Below are 19,655 nucleotides of genomic sequence, written 5' to 3' on the forward strand. Positions count from 1 at the left end.
CAAAACTTTATGCAAATAAGTCTCAAATCAAATTCATCTTAAACAAACCTACCAAGTCTAGATCCATTTAGGTAAGTAAAATGAGAAACAGACATGTCAAAACAGAAGTTTAACTGTAGCTGTCATAATAACATGGTGAATTTTTTTTAAAATTTCTTGTTGTTAAGAAACCATGAATTTAGAGTCCCAAAGAATCAGGTTACAGCCCAAGAGAAGTTATACTTTCCTACCTGTAATTAAGTAAATTCTTTCAGACTGCGAACAAAAGTTTAAAAAAATATCTCACATGGTTAATAAGGAATTAAAAGTGTTAATTAACAATTATTACAGTCTACTTCTCTGTATTCCACCACCACTAGGCTACATGTCTGAGGAAATGTTTACTAATGACCACTTCTTAACTACTACGATAGGCAACTGATAGTAATTTTCACTGCCAAAATAGACCAGTGACTGCTGGGTTTAACTGATCTGCCAGCAAAATCGTTAACTGATGGCGCGTATGTAAGCAGTAATTTCAAGCCTGATACCACCTAAATGGGTAACTGTGGCAGGAATTTACATTCTACAAATAATTTTTACTTTTTCATCAGATAAATATCACTTGTTCCATTGTTTTTCTTATGAATCATTTCACTGTACATTCCTGCACAGTATTTGGTTAAAACAATATGACAAGAAAACATTCCTACCTGTTATGATACTCTGTCCTTTTCCCTGAATCAGGTACAGTTGTCCCCACTGCAGGGTTCCATATTGGACTAGACTAATTGCCATGAATGATAGGCAAATCCCCATATACCCTGGTAGCTTAAAGAAGCTCAGTCTAGATATCCCAGAATCCTCAGAGGCTGCAATCAAGCATGCAAGCAAAACATGAAGCAAGCAACCAAAAACCAGTTAAACAAACAGAAGCAGTGAATAAGTATATAGATAACTTTTAAAATGTATTATCTCATGTGATCAAACCTGGTGCAAAGGTGGAAAGCAAAAGCATTACCCAGAGCACCTTTTACAGGATTCTTCTGTATAACTAGTTAAGCAAAGTTCATGCAGGTTTGGTAAATGGGATTCAAATGTGTGGTAATACCACTCTATGGTATGGACATGCAACTAACAAAGGTGACACGAAGAATCATTTAGGCTGAGTCAACCAAAACAAATTTGGTTCCATTAAAAAATTATTTTTTAGAAAGAATGAGTAGGCTTCATTTCCAGATTTTCTAGATCCATGGGAACATTTGGTGGTATGACAGGATTGGAAGTAGATGATCCTGGTTTAACTCAAACCATATGAATTGGTACATTTTGGTGTGCTAGCCCCTTTCACAAAACTGAACAGTTTTCTTTTTTTCCTGGACTGACTTTCTTTATTTTTCTTGTAAACTAAAAATTAGCTGATTCATCTGAGGATGAATGGTGAATACTTTTACACTGAAAAGCATATGACTACAGTTTGCTGTTGCACTAATTCAAGATTCTAATTAACTTACTGGTATTTATTTCCCTTCCAGGATTGAAATAACTAAAATGCATTCAACTGCAAACCAGTCAAACCTTGAGAAAAGATCAAGTCCAACCAGTGTATACATAAAAAAACATCTTAATTTATCATAGATGGCCAAGGAATAAAAATCTTCATCCACTCTAAATGAAAACTGTGAATTATAGATGCATTTTAAGTATATGGTGGGCAAAATAATTCATAAAAAGTGAAACAGCATCTCAAATGTGGATGCACAACTTAATGCCATCCCTGTACCTGGTATTACCTTAGGAAAAAAATCCAATAAAACCACTTAAAACTAATCTACTAATTTCACTCATTTGCTGGAACAAGTGGGAAAGACTCTGAGCCCAAAGATTTAGCTATTCTGTTCAAAATCTTCCTTTGTGTTCTGCTGATTGAAATGTTCATTAGTTAATGTGCCTGGCTTGCGACTGAAAGGATGAATGAGAATTAGAACTTTACCATTGGATTAGCCAAGGTTGGCTACTATGTTGTCACTGGGGCAAGGCACTTTACTCCAATTGCCTCAAACACTAATATAACTACTTGTATGAAATCCTTTGTGTTCTGGAATGTTTTAGAATTTTGCCAACCATGTATGATTCCTATATAAAGTGAAACCCAACTATAACATGCTTCATTAGAGCGTGAATTCAGACAAAGCATGAGAGTTACAGGGGTTTCTGTAGTTTTGCAACCATTTTACCTACTTCTATAAGTACTACTACAAAGTTTGAATACAAAAACAAAAAATAGTTTTATTTTATAACTGAGTAAGATGTTTTGTATTCCTGAAGAAAAAATATATCATTTTCTTTATTTTTTAAAAGATGTTAGCTCATTAACAAGCTTATAATCGTTAATATAACTAATCTTCAACCATGAAAAATAAAGCCTTTGGATGTTCTTTGCTTTTTTCTTCAATGCATCCTGTGAACAATTCTTTTTTCAATCCAGGGTTGTTGTTGTTGTTGTGGGTTTTAACGCCATTTTCAGTACATGATAGGCTATGCATGGTGGCCAGTATTAATGGTGGAGGAAGAACCTGGGAAAACCCTGGAAAGAACCACCAACCCATGAGAAGCTACTGCCAAGCTTTCTCACATACCCACACTGGCCGAATCCTAAACTCAAACCCATGCAGACAGAGGTGAGATAGCAGTGATCCATAATGGAGAACGCTTTATACCACTCGGCCACTCAATCCAGGGTAAGCAATAGCCAACAAATGTTTGCTCAGTCATCCAGCATACTCAACCAAGCACGAAACAGTCTTAAAAGTTTCTCACCCAAATGTTTAAATCAAATAATGTACATAATGTTCAATCAACAACCCACTTTAATGGTAAAGTTATATTATGTACAACTTGAACGGCTGTGGACCACTGACACCAATATGACCATCTGTGTTGTACAGGTGGAGGGATATGCTAATATAATCAACCATACAACAGTTTTTCTAAAAGTAAAACAAAATTATAGTGATTTACTGCACGTACTAATAACCCTATTTTCAGTCAACCAATGACATGGCAACATCCATTCAGCAAGTTGCACCTGCATATCAAGCAGACAATTATGACTATGGTAACTGTTGGAAAACAGGCTGGCATTCTTTGAAGGTACGATAATGAGAAATTTTGATGCAGGCCTAATAAGTTGTTGTTGTTGTTGTTGTTGTTGTAGGGTTTAATGCCATTTTTCAGCACACGATAGGCTATACATGGTGGCCAGTATTAATGGTGGAGGATGAACCCGGGAAAACCCTGGAAAGAACCACTGACCCACGAGAAGCAACTGGCAAGCTTTCTCACATACCTACACTGGCTGAATCCAAGACTTGAACCCATGCAGACAGAGGCGAGATGGCAGTGATTCATAATAGAGAGTCCTTTAGACCACTCGGCCACTCGGGGCAACCCCTAATAAGTTGAATCTGTGAGCTAAACACTGATGCTTAAGTTATTATACTATGTGAAGTGTAGACAGAAATACCAGTGTCAATTATTAAATAGATTGTAGAAGCATTGGAAAGTGTCCTTTTCTGTAATTTTATATAATTCATATGTAAATTTTAAGAAATGATAAGACCCCCTGTGGTTTTCTAAATTAATGATGTGAGTCATTTAGCATGAAATTAGGTACTTTAATTCAAATGGAATAGAATAGAGTCTATTAGCATGAAATTAGGTACTTTGATTCAAATGGAATATAACAGAGTCTATTAGCATGAAATTAGGTACTTTAATTCAAATGGAATAGAACAGAGTCTATGAGCATGAAATTAGGTACTTTAATTCAAATGGAATAGAACAGAGTCTATGAGCATGAAATTAGGTACTTTGATTCAAATGGAATAGAACAGAGTCTATGAGCATGAAATTAGGTACTTTGATTCAAATGGAATAGAACAGAGTCTATGAGCATGAAATTAGGTACTTTGATTCAAATGGAATAGAACAGAGTCTATTAGCATGAAATTAGGTACTTTGATTCAAATGGAATAGAACAGAGTCTATGAGCATGAAATTAGGTACTTTGATTCAAATGGAATAGAACAGAGTCTATGAGCATGAAATTAGGTACTTTGATTCAAATGGAATAGAACAGAGTCTATTAGCATGAAATTAGGTACTTTGATTCAAATGGAATAGAACAGAGTCTATGAGCATGAAATTAGGTACTTTAATTCAAATGGAATAAAACAGAGTCTATGAGCATGAAATTAGGTACTTTGATTCAAATGGAATAGAACAGAGTCTATGAGCATGAAATTAGGTACTTTAATTCAAATGGAATAGAACAGAGTCTATGAGCATGAAATTAGGTACTTTGATTCAAATGGAATAGAACAGAGTCTATTAGCATGAAATTAGGTACTTTGATTCAAATGGAATAGAACAGAGTCTATGAGCATGAAATTAGGTACTTTGATTCAAATGGAATAGAACAGAGTCTATGAGCATGAAATTAGGTACTTTGATTCAAATGGAATAGAACAGAGTCTATTAGCATGAAATTAGGTACTTTGATTCAAATGGAATAGAACAGAGTCTATGAGCATGAAATTAGGTACTTTGATTCAAATGGAATAGAACAGAGTCTATGAGCATGAAATTAGGTACTTTAATTCAAATGGAATAGAACAGAGTCTATGAGCATGAAATTAGGTACTTTGATTCAAATGGAATAGAACAGAGTCTATGAGCATGAAATTAGGTACTTTGATTCAAATGGAATAGAACAGAGTCTATTAGCATGAAATTAGGTACTTTGATTCAAATGGAATAGAACAGAGTCTATTAGCATGAAATTAGGTACTTTGATTCAAATGGAATAGAACAGAGTCTATTAGCATGAAATTAGGTACTTTGATTCAAATGGAATAGAACAGAGTCTATTAGCATGAAATTAGGTACTTTGATTCAAATGGAATAGAACAGAGTCTATGAGCATGAAATTAGGTACTTTGATTCAAATGGAATAGAACAGAGTCTATGAGCATGAAATTAGGTACTTTGATTCAAATGGAATAGAACAGAGTCTATGAGCATGAAATTAGGTACTTTGATTCAAATGGAATAGAACAGAGTCTATGAGCATGAAATTAGGTACTTTAATTCAAATGGAATAGAACAGAGTCTATGAGCATGAAATTAGGTACTTTAATTCAAATGGAATAGAACAGAGTCTATGAGCATGAAATTAGGTACTTTGATTCAAATGGAATAGAACAGAGTCTATTAGCATGAAATTAGGTACTTTGATTCAAATGGAATAGAATAGAGTCTATTAGCATGAAATTAGGTACTTTGATTCAAATGGAATAGAATAGAGTCTATTAGCATGAAATTAGGTACTTTGATTCAAATGGAATAGAACAGAGTCTATGAGCATGAAATTAGGTACTTTAATTCAAATGGAATAGAACAGAGTCTATGAGCATGAAATTAGGTACTTTAATTCAAATGGAATAGAACAGAGTCTATGAGCATGAAATTAGGTACTTTAATTCAAATGGAATAGAACAGAGTCTATGAGCATGAAATTAGGTACTTTAATTCAAATGGAATAGAACAGAGTCTATGAGCATGAAATTAGGTACTTTAATTCAAATGGAATAGAACAGAGTCTATGAGCATGAAATTAGGTACTTTAATTCAAATGGAATAGAACAGAGTCTATGAGCATGAAATTAGGTACTTTAATTCAAATGGAATAGAACAGAGTCTATGAGCATGAAATTAGGTACTTTGATTCAAATGGAATAGAACAGAGTCTATTAGCATGAAATTAGGTACTTTGATTCAAATGGAATAGAACAGAGTCTATTAGCATGAAATTAGGTACTTTGATTCAAATGGAATACAACATAAATATTCTAGAAACTAAGCATCTTCGTGCAGATTTTCAATGGAATTACTATATGGATGCAATGAGTGAGTATACTTAAATTGCCAAGTTTCTTGTACACATGTACATATGTACCACTGCCAGAACATAAAATTAAACATTTAATGACTCTTTTATTTATCTTTTCTTAAAAATGCATAAGGTTGGTAACTGTATCAATGAAGCCTGTAGTTTGGTGCCCAACTTTGAAACCCCCACACACCCCAAGACATGACTGACTGAAAACCCACACATACCCCAAGACATGACGGACTGAAAACCCACACACACCCAAAGACATGGCTGACTGAGAAACCCCACACACCCCAAGACATGACTGATTGAAAACACCCACACCCCAAGACATGACTGACTGAAAACCCCCACACACCCCAAGACATGACTGACTAAAAAAACCCACATCCAAAGACATGACTGACTGAAAACCCCCACACACCCCAAGACATGACTGACTGAAAACCCCCACACACCCAAAGACATGACTGACTGAAAAACCCCACACACCCCAAGACATGACTGACTGAAGAAAAAAAAACACCCCCCCAAGACATGACTGACTGAAAAAACCCACACACCCTAAGACATGACCGACTGAAAAAACCCACACACCCCAAGACATGACTGAGAAAAAAACCCACACCCCAAGACATGACTGACTGAAAACCCCCACACCCAAAGACATGACTGAATGAAAAAACCCACACACCCAAAGACATGACTGACTGAAGAAAAAAAAACACACACCCCAAGACATGACAGACTGAAAACCCCCACACACCCCAAGACATGACTGACTGAAAAAACCCACGCACCCCAAGATATGACTGACTGAAAAACCCCACACACCCCAAGACATGACTGACTGAAAAAACCCACACACCCCAAGACATGACTGACTGAGAAAAAACCCCACACCCCAAGACATGACATACAATAGTTTCTTCAGTTAATGGACTTGCTTTGATATTGCATCATACGGTACATAGTAAGAGTACAGCACATTGTGTGGATCCTGACCATCATATATATATATATATATATATATATATATATATATATATATATATATATATATATATATATATATGATCAACCTGGATTTTGCTGCTTTGATATGAGTGATACACTAAAGTCTTACTTACTTGAACATAAGAAATGTACATGCTGTTTAAACACTTTTCTTGTTTGTTATGACATTTTTTTTTACAGTTACTGTATTTGGATGCATAATTTATGTACTATGTAATTTTCACTCAGTCTCAACTTCTCTCCACATGTTTAGTTACACAGCAAGCTGTGTATAATCATTACCTTTGCCTGGACCTGTTTTTGCTTTCCCTCTTTTTTCAACTGCATCTGCAGGCTTATCGACAATAGTAAACAGGATCACAATTGAAAATCATATAGCTACTAGACCTGAAAACATCAAAGGATAAAAAAATAGTGACTCATGATTACAACATCAAATATAGCAGAAAACGTTTTTATTCCAACCTACCTGGCATGCACTTAGTTCAAAACACTCTGCTGATCATAAGAAATTTCAGACAGGTAGGTTGTAATTACAAATGTGAATGATGTAAGATTTAAAAATTTCAAGGTGCTGTTTAATTAACTTAAATATCAAGACTGCAGAAACATCTTTTTAAGTCAACTGATTGTTGTATTCTGAAAACATACAATAATGCCACTGTATTTTTGTTACAAAACACCAGAACTGGACTGACCTTATGAAAACAATTTTGAAGTTTATCTTTTTCCTCCACAACTGGCCCTTGTTTTTCTCTTAAGAGATAAAAAGGTATCTCCACTCTTAGACAGTTGAAATTCTCTAACTGCTCCATGTTAACTGAAACTGATCCTCCTCGGAAGCTAAGTATATTTCTGATTTCTGTTTTTATTTTCCAAAATCTTCAAGACTCAAAACAATGGAAACATCAGAATAAATCAAACTCTCTATCAGTGAATGCATTTTTAAGCAGTGTCTCTGCCATTTCATTCACTTTTCAATGATAATTTAGTGTTGGATCAAATTTCTTTGTAGCTTGTTCTACAACATTTTTTAATTTTCATACAATAGGACAAAAAAAAAAGATAAAATAATCTTGACAGCTTTACCTTCAATTACCATGCCTGTTTTCCAGCCCGAGGTAAGTATAATGTATGCAGTGATGAAGGGACCCAGAGTACCAGCTACATTAACTGATGTTGACAAGATGCTCCACATGGTCCAAACTTGATTCTCCAAGTACACTAAAAGAAAAGTTTTTTCAAAACATAAATAATTTCAGATTTTAATATCAACTAATTTTTGCAAATGTTACCCGCTCTAAAGGTAGCCGATAAAATAACTTGTGTTGCTTTAATGGCTTAAAAGAAAAATTCTGGTTTATGGTTTCCCAAACAACTTTATTATTTAACCGCTGATCCTGGATTTTTTTGTGCTTTCTTCTAAAAAGAAAATTTAATAACATTTTTTTTTTACCAGTGAGTCTGCATGTGGATTAATTCCTTAGACCTGGTTAAGGCTATAAAGCAGGCATGTGTAACTTCCTCCAATGCCTGAGCTGTAAGAGCAATTTTTAACACCACACCCTATGATGTAAAAAGGCTGATAAGACCACAGGGCTATAGTTTGCACATGCCTTCTACAAAGCATAATAGTCACTGAGATGCTTTTATTAATTTGCAGTATATTTAAACTGCTTTAAGATATAGACTAAAGATGGAAGTGGTAAGCAATGACAGACCTATGTACCATTATTTTCAACTGCCCAGCCCCCACACTCAATCATTTTGCCATCAAAAACTTCAGTTAAACTAAACTGGTACACAATTCTTGTATGACAAATTTCTTTGGATGACCCAACATCATATAATGTGAGATAAATCAATAGTTCACATGGTGCTAATACAACAGACTTGGACTAGATATCAAAATGTTATAGTAATGGTATCATGCCCATAGACAGGCATTATTACTAATTGAAAACAAATTTAGATTGCAGTTCATTACAATAAATACTGGTAATTTAATTAAACAAGTACTGACCTCTTTGTCAGTGAAAAAAAACATTTTCAAACCTTCAAATTATATCAGGGCTTTGTGTTGGCCAACATGAGGTTTACTGGTTCATATGACTTCATATTTGACCCCAACAAAGCCTATTTTTCTATACTGTCTGATAAAGAATTTAAATTTTGAATAACTTTAACAATTAATCATACTAATATCATAATCACTAACTAGAATGCCACTCAATGTACTTCTATCCCTCTTGTAGTTCTAGTATGGTTATGAATCCAATTAAATTGACCAGATTTTACATTAACGATGCTACTTAATTTATATCACTCACTGTTTTTGGCTCATGGCAACCAATTATAATAAGATCACACAACACTATACTTGTGTTTTCTAAAGCACTATCATCCCTTGTTATAAAGTTCCCTCACTTTTAAGGCTCTCAGGAACAGTAATATAAAGAGGGACTGATTATAGGTCTACACCAACTATACGTTAACATACTGTCAAAATTTTATATTAATTTCAATGCAGCATGGAATCCTCCAGAAAAAGGGGCGACTGGGTTTTCTCTGCATTGTATCAGATGCCAAAATTAGTAGAGATTATGCACATTCAGGCAGGTATATTTGTTTCCCCTGTTCTTATGGGTTCCCTAATCCTACCGGAATTTATTATTTCTGTTTCACATCAACACATCCTCTGATGGTCATTTATAGTGATAGTTTGGTTAATAGGAAGTATTTCATCTTAAAAAATATTAAAATCTCTCAATGTTTTCTTTTCTGGAAACTGAGAAAAAAAAAAGAATGAATTAACGGACAATTTCACAAGATCTACTTTCCCATTTTACACCCAATACAAATATAAGGCCCTTACATCTCACACCAGAAGCCAGGTCTCATCCTGCATGACTGAATACACACAATGGTTTTCAGTGATGTCACTCTGGTCACATTATCCTTGTTTACATATTGTTTGCTGCCCATGGCATGGTAGACAATATGGGTTGCTGAACTTAAACTTTGACCTTTTCCCAAAATGGTGCACTTATTTACAAATCTTGCTATAATTAATGATATGCCAAAATATATCAATGAAAATTTAATCCCGTAATTAATATTAATTAATACATTAAAAAGAAAGCAGTAATGAATAAATAGACAATTATCTCTAATACTTAACAGAGGCAGAGAAAATAAGCACAAACAAAATGGAAGAGCAACATGTACAAAAACAACGTAGCCACATAATGAATGAATGAAATGTATCCTTTAATAGTACATCCATAAATGACGTGCAAGCAAGAATCAGTCATAGAAATATGAGGATGTGATTCTGCAAAGAAAAGCTTTTCCATAAATTAAAAAAATAGGATTTAAAGAAGAGCATGTTTTGACAATAAAATAGCAATGTGTGTAAGAAAAAGTATGGAATTCAAAAGTCGACAATCCAGAAATGCTTGTTAACTACCAGCTGCTGATTGCTGTAAAGTCGGGGAAAAAATATGTCTTATAACACATGACTCACTTCTTAAACTACTCAGAAATTCAAGTATTGAGAAAATAATTGTCTTATGGTGCCTGAGCATTACCTCTTCAATAAATAACTGGATATAAAACTGTATTTACTCAAATTGTTATAAATATGCAGACATCAAAACTACTGTCAACCAGTAGATATCAAAACTATTGTCAATATGCAGACATCAAATTTATTGTCAATATGCGGACATCAAATTTATTGTCAATATGCAGACAATACAATACTTCTCAGCTGTTTGCTCATCATAATTATTAATGGTAATTATAGCCAGTAATTATCAGTGTCTGATAAAACTGCACATCTAAGAAACAAACAGCAGAATGGATAATAAGATCACTCACCGCTCATATGAATTAAAGTCAGGTACTTTGTCAGCATGTTGGAACAAATGCCAAGGTCTTGAATTTAGAAATCAACAAATATTCATGAGATTTCCATCTACAAACACCTTTATGTGTCTGATTGTAAGGAATAAATTTGACATTTTTTGTACTAATATCCCTGTGGCTAACCACACTGTACAGGTGGCCATCCTAGAATGGTGTGTGTGTGTGTGTGTGTGTGTGTGTGAGATTTGGATTTTTAACATAGCTTTAACAATTTTTCAGTCATATCTGCCATGTGACGTCTAGCACTGGGGCATCATGCTGCAGACATGTAGCATGATGTCCCACCCAGTCACATTATACTGACTCCAGGCCAACCACTTCTAATACTAACCTCTTAATGCTGAGCGCCAAACAAGGCAGCTGTTAGTACCATTTTTGTATGTCTTTGGTATGACTCTGCTGGGGATCAAACCCACGACCTCCTGCATCTGAGTCGGATGCTCTAACCACTAGGCCACCGGCGCAGTTCTTAGAACGGTAATTTTAAACACAAACCCATTTGTGTCAAGAGATTCTAGACATAAAATGGGGTTGGCAACTAGTGGGGGGGGTAAGGGTCATTCAAGAGAGGGGCCACTGTACTGATTATGATTTGGCATGTTGTTCATGTAACTCTTTTCATTTCAAAATCTGTCAGGACCAAGCTATAGTGATTACATCATTTGCCACGAAAATACAAGACTCTTGTTTTAGATGGCAGTAGCCACAATTCCACTGGATGTATATTGCAAAATTGGCATAACTTACAACCAACAAGTATGCCACTTTAATTACTGTCTTTTATTTATGATTCATTTCTTGTTCTGTAATTAATAGCAAAGGCATCATGAATGTATTCCTACACAGTTTTTAATGACTGTAAATTGGGAAAGTTTTTATTAAAAGAAATACGGCATAGACATCCTATAATATCTCCATTATTAACAGCAAAGGCTTCATGAAAGTATGTCTACAGTAGGTTTTGTGCATGAAAACTTTGTGCCAGTTGAAGTAAGATTAAGTTCAAGGTCACAATTGTTACTTTTGGCTCTAGGACTGACTCTGAATGGATACCTGATTGGCAATTCTCAAAGTAATAATTTTGCATATATAGCCACTGGCAAGACTGTTAAGTGTTATCACACTGTCTGCAATGATGAACATAAGTGTTACTTCTATCTTGCTGTCCAAAATAATAGCCCCCAGCAAAAACTGTTACTGGTATCTCACTGTCTGCAACAATGGTCATAAGTGTTACTTCTATCTTGCTGTCCAAAATAATAGCCTCCAGCAAGTGTTACTTGCATCTTGCTGTATGCAACTATAGCCACCAGCAAAAACATTGCTTATATCGCAGTATCTGCATCGAAAGCCACCAGCAAAAAAATTACTCGTATCTTGCTGTCTGCTGACATGAGCAAGACAGAAAGGAAAAAGAAAATCCCTTGAAGGGACTGATCCTCTACTGCCTGAACTTTTTTCTCTCCAGAAATCAAGATTTTTTTTTAACTGCAGAGTGCTAAAACATTGATTGATATTCTTAAATTATAGCAAGATTTTCAAACTGCTCAGTGTTATGGCTATACCAGACGTCAGATCAGCACCATTGTCATTAATGACCAACAAGACATCATTTTCATTTAAGACCACACACAGAGCATGAGTCTTTTATTAAAAACCAATGTTGATATAAGAATCCATTCAGGAGATGTAGTAATAGCAATATTTTCAAGATGACCATACTGGATAACTATGCAGCTCCATTTTGGAATCAATGTGTGTATAAAGGGTTATAACCAATCACCCAAGTAGTTTTGGAGTAGCGATAATAACTTGTGATAATGGATGAACAGAGATAACATTTGAAATGAAGAAAATGAATTTTACATTCTAAGCAATATGATCAAAACCTTCTCAATGATCGAATAAAAACAACTAATGATTTTATTGCTTCTTTAGGTATGGAGCAATTAGTAAATAAACCCATTAGAGTAACATGCACCTGTAAAACACTTACAGACCATATTTACACCAACAGAAAAAAGCAATGGTTCCTAAGATTGGTTTGAGTGACCACATTGCAATTTTTCTAAAATGTAAAAGTCAATAGCAATCAAATAAAAAAATATCCACAAATCCATTACTTTACAGTTAGACAATGTTTATCACTTGCAGTTCTTCATGTTATATTACATTACAGGTCAAGTGAAAGTGTATAAAGAGGGATCTGATAAATAATTCATTCTTATTTTTAAATCAGCCTGTGGAATACCTTTGCTATCAGAGTTTACAGTTGTGTTCAGATATAATTTCATAGGAATTATTTTTTTAATTATTCATTGGTTGTTGTTGTTGTTGTAGGGTTTAATGTCATTTTTCAGCACACGATAGGCTATACATGGCGGCCAGTATTAATGATGGAGGAAGAACCCTGGAAAACCCAAGAAAGAACCACTGACCCAGGAGAAGCTACTGGCAAGCTTTCTCACATACCCACATTGGCTGAATCCAAGACTCGAACCCATGCAGACAGTGGTGAGATGGCAGTGATCCATAATGGAGAGCGCTTTATACCATTCAGCCACTCGGGGCCCCTAAATTATTCATTGGAATTATTAGGTCCTCATTGTCTTTGGATAAACACATTATTTTGTAATTATTGTGAACTCGTTCAAAGACATTCAAGATTGCATCATTGTGGTACATCATGATATTCAAGACTATCGAGATCCATTTGGAACATTATATTTTTGGATTTGTGATACTTAATTTGCTGCCTTCACTTTTTTGTTACATATGTTAAGACCTAGTGTCATAACACTGTTTGTTTTACATATTGCAAGAAACCAGCTTTACACAAAAAGACGAGAACTTAATGTCAACGCATTTCTCAGTATACATTTTGTTTTCACAAATTAATGTTATTAATTTTTAAAGTGTATGTTTTAGTGAAAAACACAACAGTTGCTAATACAGAGTGACCCAACTGACTAATGTTCACTCAAGGCATGAAGCTACAGTAACAGGCATAGTGGCTGACTTCAACATAACTTTGTTTTTTCACTGAAATTAGTTTTTCACAAAATGAATGGCCATTGATTGAGTGCAGCAGTTAATATAGTGTACACAATTCCATGCTTTACAAAAATTGTCATACTCTGTTAGAAACAATGTTATTTTCTAAGTTTATAGATAAAGCTACACAATGACATATTCTAGCATAGCTCACATATCCTATTTTTTAATTGGAAGATATTACATTATTCTTACTGAATAAATTCTGAAAAGAATTTTTTAATACATGATCAAACATGTATGGTTTAAACAGTAATGTATTCATTTGTCTCCTCTTGAGTTTAATTTGTATCACTGCTTTCAGTAATTTGTTCAAAGTGGGTCATGCAACTAGTATGGAATTTAAAGTAAGAATTAAAAGAAAACTATGAAAAATTAAAAACCAGAGCAACAAATGCTTTATGAAATTTAATTTACTGAGAAAGAATTTCAGTGGTACCACATGACTCAGAGCAGAATCTAATTTCTGCATGCATATATGATTAGTTATACATGTAGTTGAACAGGAAAGTACAATGTATGCTCAACAATGTGACAATGGGGAGATATTCTGGAAATTTAAAACTATTTTGTCAATGTTACACACATTCGTCTGTCCATATGCACAGCTAGGCCACTACTAAACACCACTAGAAATGTTGCAACTGCATGGTTTGTGCAAAAATATGAAACTGAGACATGCAATAGTCCAGATTAGGACTAGTAGTTTCTCCTATCTGTTTGTTTAGAGCAGTGGTTTTTAACATTGGTTTGTGGTATAAGCCCTGTGACCCATCAAATGCTAAAAAACCAGTTAAGAAGGAAATTTCAAATATTTAAGTTTGAACAGCATGGTGACCCAGATTTGGGTTTTGAGCATTGATTCTCACAGTGAATGCAATAAAATCAGTGAGGGTGCTATTTATCCCCTCTACAGCCAAAATAAAATTTGTGATGGATTTCCACCGGACATAGTGGGCAAATCCTTGGATAATCCATAATCCACAATGTATGTACTGTAGATGATACAGATCTGCTATAGTTTGGATTCAGTGCAATACACATGTATTTCATTATCCCATTAAAATATATTTGGTCAGATCCTACTTTTTTTTAAATCTAATCTGGAAAGCACTGCTAAGACTTAAATTTTTTTGTACAAATGCTTAATTTTTAACTTTTCAGAATTTAGTAAAAGAAATTGGGTTGGTTTTTTTATGATTCTTACTCTGCTTAATAATATTATCTAATTACCTGTAAAGATTTACCTGGAAAAGCTAAGGCAGTCAGTCCAGATGAGAAAAGTGCAATGGACAGCAGGTATTTGGATCTAACTGAGTCAACTAGGATACCACATACAAATTTACTCAAAGTGTAGGCCAACATTTGGCTGCTAGTAATTAGCCCTGAAAAAATTTCAAACTTTCATTAACATGTAAATTTAACATTAGTAATCACCACCATCATCACCGAGCTCTGAAAAAAGTAAAACTTTCATTGGTATATACACTTATATTAATAAAGTCATTGTCACGGAATTGTATAAATTCCTTTATTTATTAAATACATGTACTCAAGTTTCATTTTTTTGTGTACAACGATATCCAAGGGTGATTTATGCATACTGTACAATATTTCAAAACCCATGCAAAGTGCTTTCAATGGGAAAAACCGAATACTTCCAGCACACAAACATGTATGTCTGCACCATCTGTGTATAAATGCCTCACCGTAAGACTAAATCTTCACATTACGGAATGTCTTGTGAGCGGTCTAGTTACTTACTTGCACATCTTCAGCTGTAGAGGTATGTGAGTTATTCATTAATTTCTTGTGCACAAGCTATAACTATTGTACTACATTTATTTTTTTAATATTTTCTATGTAGCTTCGGCTTACACAGTATAATGCAAATATTTTCTATTCTTGTTTGTGACTTAGCATGAGATTTATATTAGCAATAAAAATGCATTTTATTAAGAAACATTTAGTACCATGGGATTCTTATTGGACACAGGCAGGTTCACTTCTGAACCTTTTTGTTGCTTTGTAATCATTGTGCCTATAATTTAATCTGTATAGCTTACCATATATAACATCATTATGTTTTATCATAAGTGCCAGTGTCATGCATAGTACACGATGTTAAATTTATTTTCAGCTGATCAGAGTCAACGTCTTACCAGCTGTAGAGCTAACCAGAGAAGTTGACCAAAGCACATGTAAAGCTGAATCATAGCAGCTGACAAGCTGAGTGAACAGTATTGCTGGTCGAGTGGCAGGTGATTGTGAGACCGATTGGTTGGCGCTGACTGCTTGTTTGACCAAGGAACTGAATGGTGGTCAGTGACTACCTGGAATACTGACTGCTTGATTGACCAGTGTTACTAGTAGTCAAGTGTGCTGGTAATGGAGTGTGTAACTCCAAGCATGTAATCTATTAGCTGTGGGCTAATTTTGGGGTTTGTAATACCCAGTGTTTTGGGATTGTAAAGATATTTTATATATCTGTTCCTTTGTTTTCACCATTTTACTATTTCAGTAAAATACCTCATTTTTCACTATTTGAGTGAAATCATTTTTTCTATTTTTGTAAAACACTTCATTTTTTTCATCATGTGAAATTACTGTGAATCATTCACCTTATTCCTTGTACTGTGTGAAGTCGTTCATTTGTATTTTCATTTATTGCATTACTAAGTTCATGCAGATTATGTTAATTTGTCCAATCTCTGGATCTTAAACATGCATATATTAATCATATTTCTTTTCTCATTCAAGTCATTCATCATTAAACATTGTATTTGTATCACCATCAAAAGTGTTCTGTTATAAATCCAAAATCCAACAAGGTTATCCTGTTACAGTCATCACCATCATCATCACCAATTCATTCATCAATACAGCAGAACCTGTCTTGAAAGACCACCCCTTCTGCCAAAAAATAATTGTCTCACAAAACAGGTGGTCTTTCATAACAGTGGTCACTCAAGAGAGGTTTAAATGTATACAGTCAGCTAAAAAGCTGCAAAGTAATGTATCTATAACAAAATCAGACTCATTAACTTGAGGTGGCAAATGACAATATCCTGCTGTCAAGTGAATTTTCCAATCCATCGTCCAATCAGGCAAGTGCTGATTGAAGAATGACCAGAGATTATTGTCATGAAAAGGAAGTTCTATTGAGAATACCAACATTTTTTTCCATGAAACTCCAAACTTTTATCAGAAATTTGTTTCTCTTTGATAGCAATCTCATTCAAATATTTCATGCACACTTTTTATTACTAATAATGCTTAACAGAGAAAGAGCCGACTGATTTCAGTCTGAAATTAACCAACAAAAGTTGTCAGAAGGGTCACAAAATAAGTTCCAGGAAAACAACATCCTCACAATCAAATTTACATAATTAAAATCATCAACATCAACATTGTCTATAATATCTGCTTAATAAGAGGTTATTCTGGGTGATTAAACAGTTTTAATACTTGCTTGACTGGGAGAGTGGAATTTGGGGATTTTTCAACCACTGAATCACTAACAGTTTATTCACAAAATTAAAAATCAGTCCAAATCTTGATAATGCTCATGTCTGGTTTCACCTAACAGCTTACATTTTCACACACATTGTAATTTCAATTAAACCTTGGTGCATGTATTTCCATATGATGCATGTATGCAATGGCTGAGAGCACTTAGGTATATGACTGGCCAATGAGTGATGTTGGTCTTGCTGACCAGCAACAGTCTGGAGTAAAAGCCCATTGATTTTGCAATGTGAACAATCTCTACCACTCTTTAGTGGAGAAGACTGTTGATTTCTCACTGCTTAAGGTCTGCATTGAATGGGTACTTGGGGATGTCAGTAACTGATGGGACCCTGGGCAATTGGGGAGAGGCACTGAATGTGATATGGAGGCTCATTGAAACAACTTACCAGGTCCCTCAATTGTCATATCAAATACTTTTTGATTCACCAGCAAAAAAAGAGAAGTATTCTCCTCACCTGAAAATAGGCAGTCTAAGAGAAAAACTGGAGTAAAAATGATACCCTTCTCTATGCTTCTTGTCCACATTTGTACTTGAGTACAGTGTAGGACTACTTCTATGGGTATCCTTTCTATCCTTTGATTTCCTTCCTGAAAATATCTCCTCAACACATGTGCCCAAGGAATATTTCTTTCTGGAGTAGCCTGCTTACATACTTCTTCCACCTAACCATTAAAGAGGATGCTAGAAGTGAATGGCTGTGATCTAAGTTTGGCTTTATGGTGGTCTTTTAAAAAAGATGTAAGTGGAGAGCACTGCATCTCTTTCTGCCAGTTGTAAATTTGTCATTATTGTCAAGGCACTGGCTGGTATGTGCTGTGATGCTTGATTCTGTACTCACAATATTCAGGAGAACAGACTCCCACACATGTCCAGTCGGAATTGTCGTTGGGGTGGATAAACTTTCTCATTGTTGGAAGATTGCCACTGAGTCTAAGTCCAACACTGACCCTATCAAGATCACATTCTGGACTAAGTGTTGTGTGTCCGGACGGGTTTCCAATACATCTCTACTGAGTAGAGTTTGGAAAACATCTGTTTACTGCTGGGGTGTCTGTTTGAAACAATCAGAAACATCTATTGACAGCAGGGTCCTGCAATTTTTAGTGTAAGCAGCCTGGAAAGTCATCCCCTCAACCTGACTGTGGTAACAGTTTGAATACCAGTCAATTTTTCCTAATTAGCAAGTCAACAGATGCTGGAACTTGGGATAAAGCTGTTGATGGGAAAGAAGGAGGTGGACAAAATTTTGGTGGTAACAAGCAGAAGACTTGTCATCATTAGCAAAGACAATAAAGCAAGAATATGGTGATGCCAAAGCCTCTTTAATCCAAGATGTACATGTAGCTGGTGAAACTGTAAAAAGTGGTGTCCAATCAAACTAGCAGTTTGTCCCAACTGAAAAATGGTATTTTAAAGACGACTGCTAGTCAAGTCCACCCTTGTAGTGGCATATGCAAATGATAAGCTGATTCCATGGGTACTGGGGCAATTAACTGGACACAGAATACGTCAAGTGCATACAGCATTATAATGGCTAGCAGATCCATAAACATGCACACGGTCTGATGTCAGGCAGGCATAATAGACAAAGAAATTCCCTCCCTTGACTTGAAAGATCAAGCTCAACTTTGGTGTTGACCTGTTGTTATCTGATTCCAAAGGTCAAAACTGACAGAACAATTCCATCTTATCCACAAAACCAGTCCCTAACTGCATAGTATATGAGTTGACTTGATGTTCTCACTCTGGCTTATATCAAGTTGGGAGAGAGATATCAGGCCTACTGATTTAGTCCAAATAAAAGACTTGACATATGGATGAAACTCTGCTGTGCTTCACTCTCATTCCTGGACAGACTGTCAATCAGAAAGGGGTTAAACGTGTGAGCATTTGTATGAGTGGTGCAGATTTTAAAAAACCTTACTTTAATCCTTGCAGTTTCTGGTTCAGGAAAGGTGTTGTCTCCAATGAGAACTTTTCATGGTATGAGGAAGCTAAAAAAATATTCATACACCAAAAGTATTGATCATACATGACCATACATGAGTGCAAATGACAATCTTTTTGCTAGCATGGGTTACAAAAAGCATCATTAAAGCAAGTTATTGCTGTGCATACTATTTACCCTGCAAACATCGATGCCCATTTGTATCAATGACTACAGATGGCAAACAAACAGAAGCCAGG

The 19,655-nt window shown here is 35.0% G+C and overlaps 2 protein-coding genes across 2 annotated transcripts in view; both read right to left on the minus strand.

The window, feature by feature from the left end:
* LOC149784863 (uncharacterized) overlaps positions 1 to 828 on the minus strand; it is a 36,823-nt gene extending 35,995 nt beyond the window's left edge. Inside the window, exon 1 of the mRNA XM_089978438.1 lies at positions 693 to 828. The gene's annotated coding sequence lies outside the window, so the exon portion shown is untranslated. The remainder of the gene's footprint in view (positions 1 to 692) is intronic.
* LOC149784864 (glucose-6-phosphate exchanger SLC37A4-like) lies at positions 251 to 17,992 on the minus strand. Its single transcript, XM_089931260.1, has 6 exons — positions 17,854 to 17,992; positions 15,184 to 15,321; positions 8,042 to 8,176; positions 7,235 to 7,321; positions 693 to 851; positions 251 to 255 (listed from the first exon to the last, which is right to left on the minus strand). Exons 1-6 carry the CDS (start codon positions 17,990 to 17,992, stop codon positions 251 to 253), a joined length of 663 nt encoding a protein of 220 aa, XP_089787386.1.
* Positions 17,993 to 19,655: the final 1,663 nt, after the last annotated feature.

The sequence above is a fragment of the Sinohyriopsis cumingii genome, chromosome 13, assembly GCF_028554795.1.
Source record: "Sinohyriopsis cumingii isolate HCF-2022 chromosome 13, ASM2855479v2, whole genome shotgun sequence".
NCBI lineage: Eukaryota > Metazoa > Mollusca > Bivalvia > Unionida > Unionidae > Sinohyriopsis > Sinohyriopsis cumingii.

What these genes read in the sequence shown, in the direction of transcription:
- LOC149784864 (XM_089931260.1), bottom strand. Translation starts at nt 17,992, where the DNA reads ATGTGGACAAGAAGCATAGAGAAGGGTATCATTTTTACTCCAGTTTTT. An exon ending in TATGACAATTGAGGGACCTG is followed by an intron (nt 15,322 to 17,853) that starts GTAAGTTGTTTC and finishes AAATTTTTTCAG; the next exon opens with GGCTAATTACTAGCAGCCAA. An exon ending in AAAAACAGGTCCAGGCAAAG is followed by an intron (nt 852 to 7,234) that starts GTAATGATTATA and finishes GCTTGATTGCAG; the next exon opens with CCTCTGAGGATTCTGGGATA.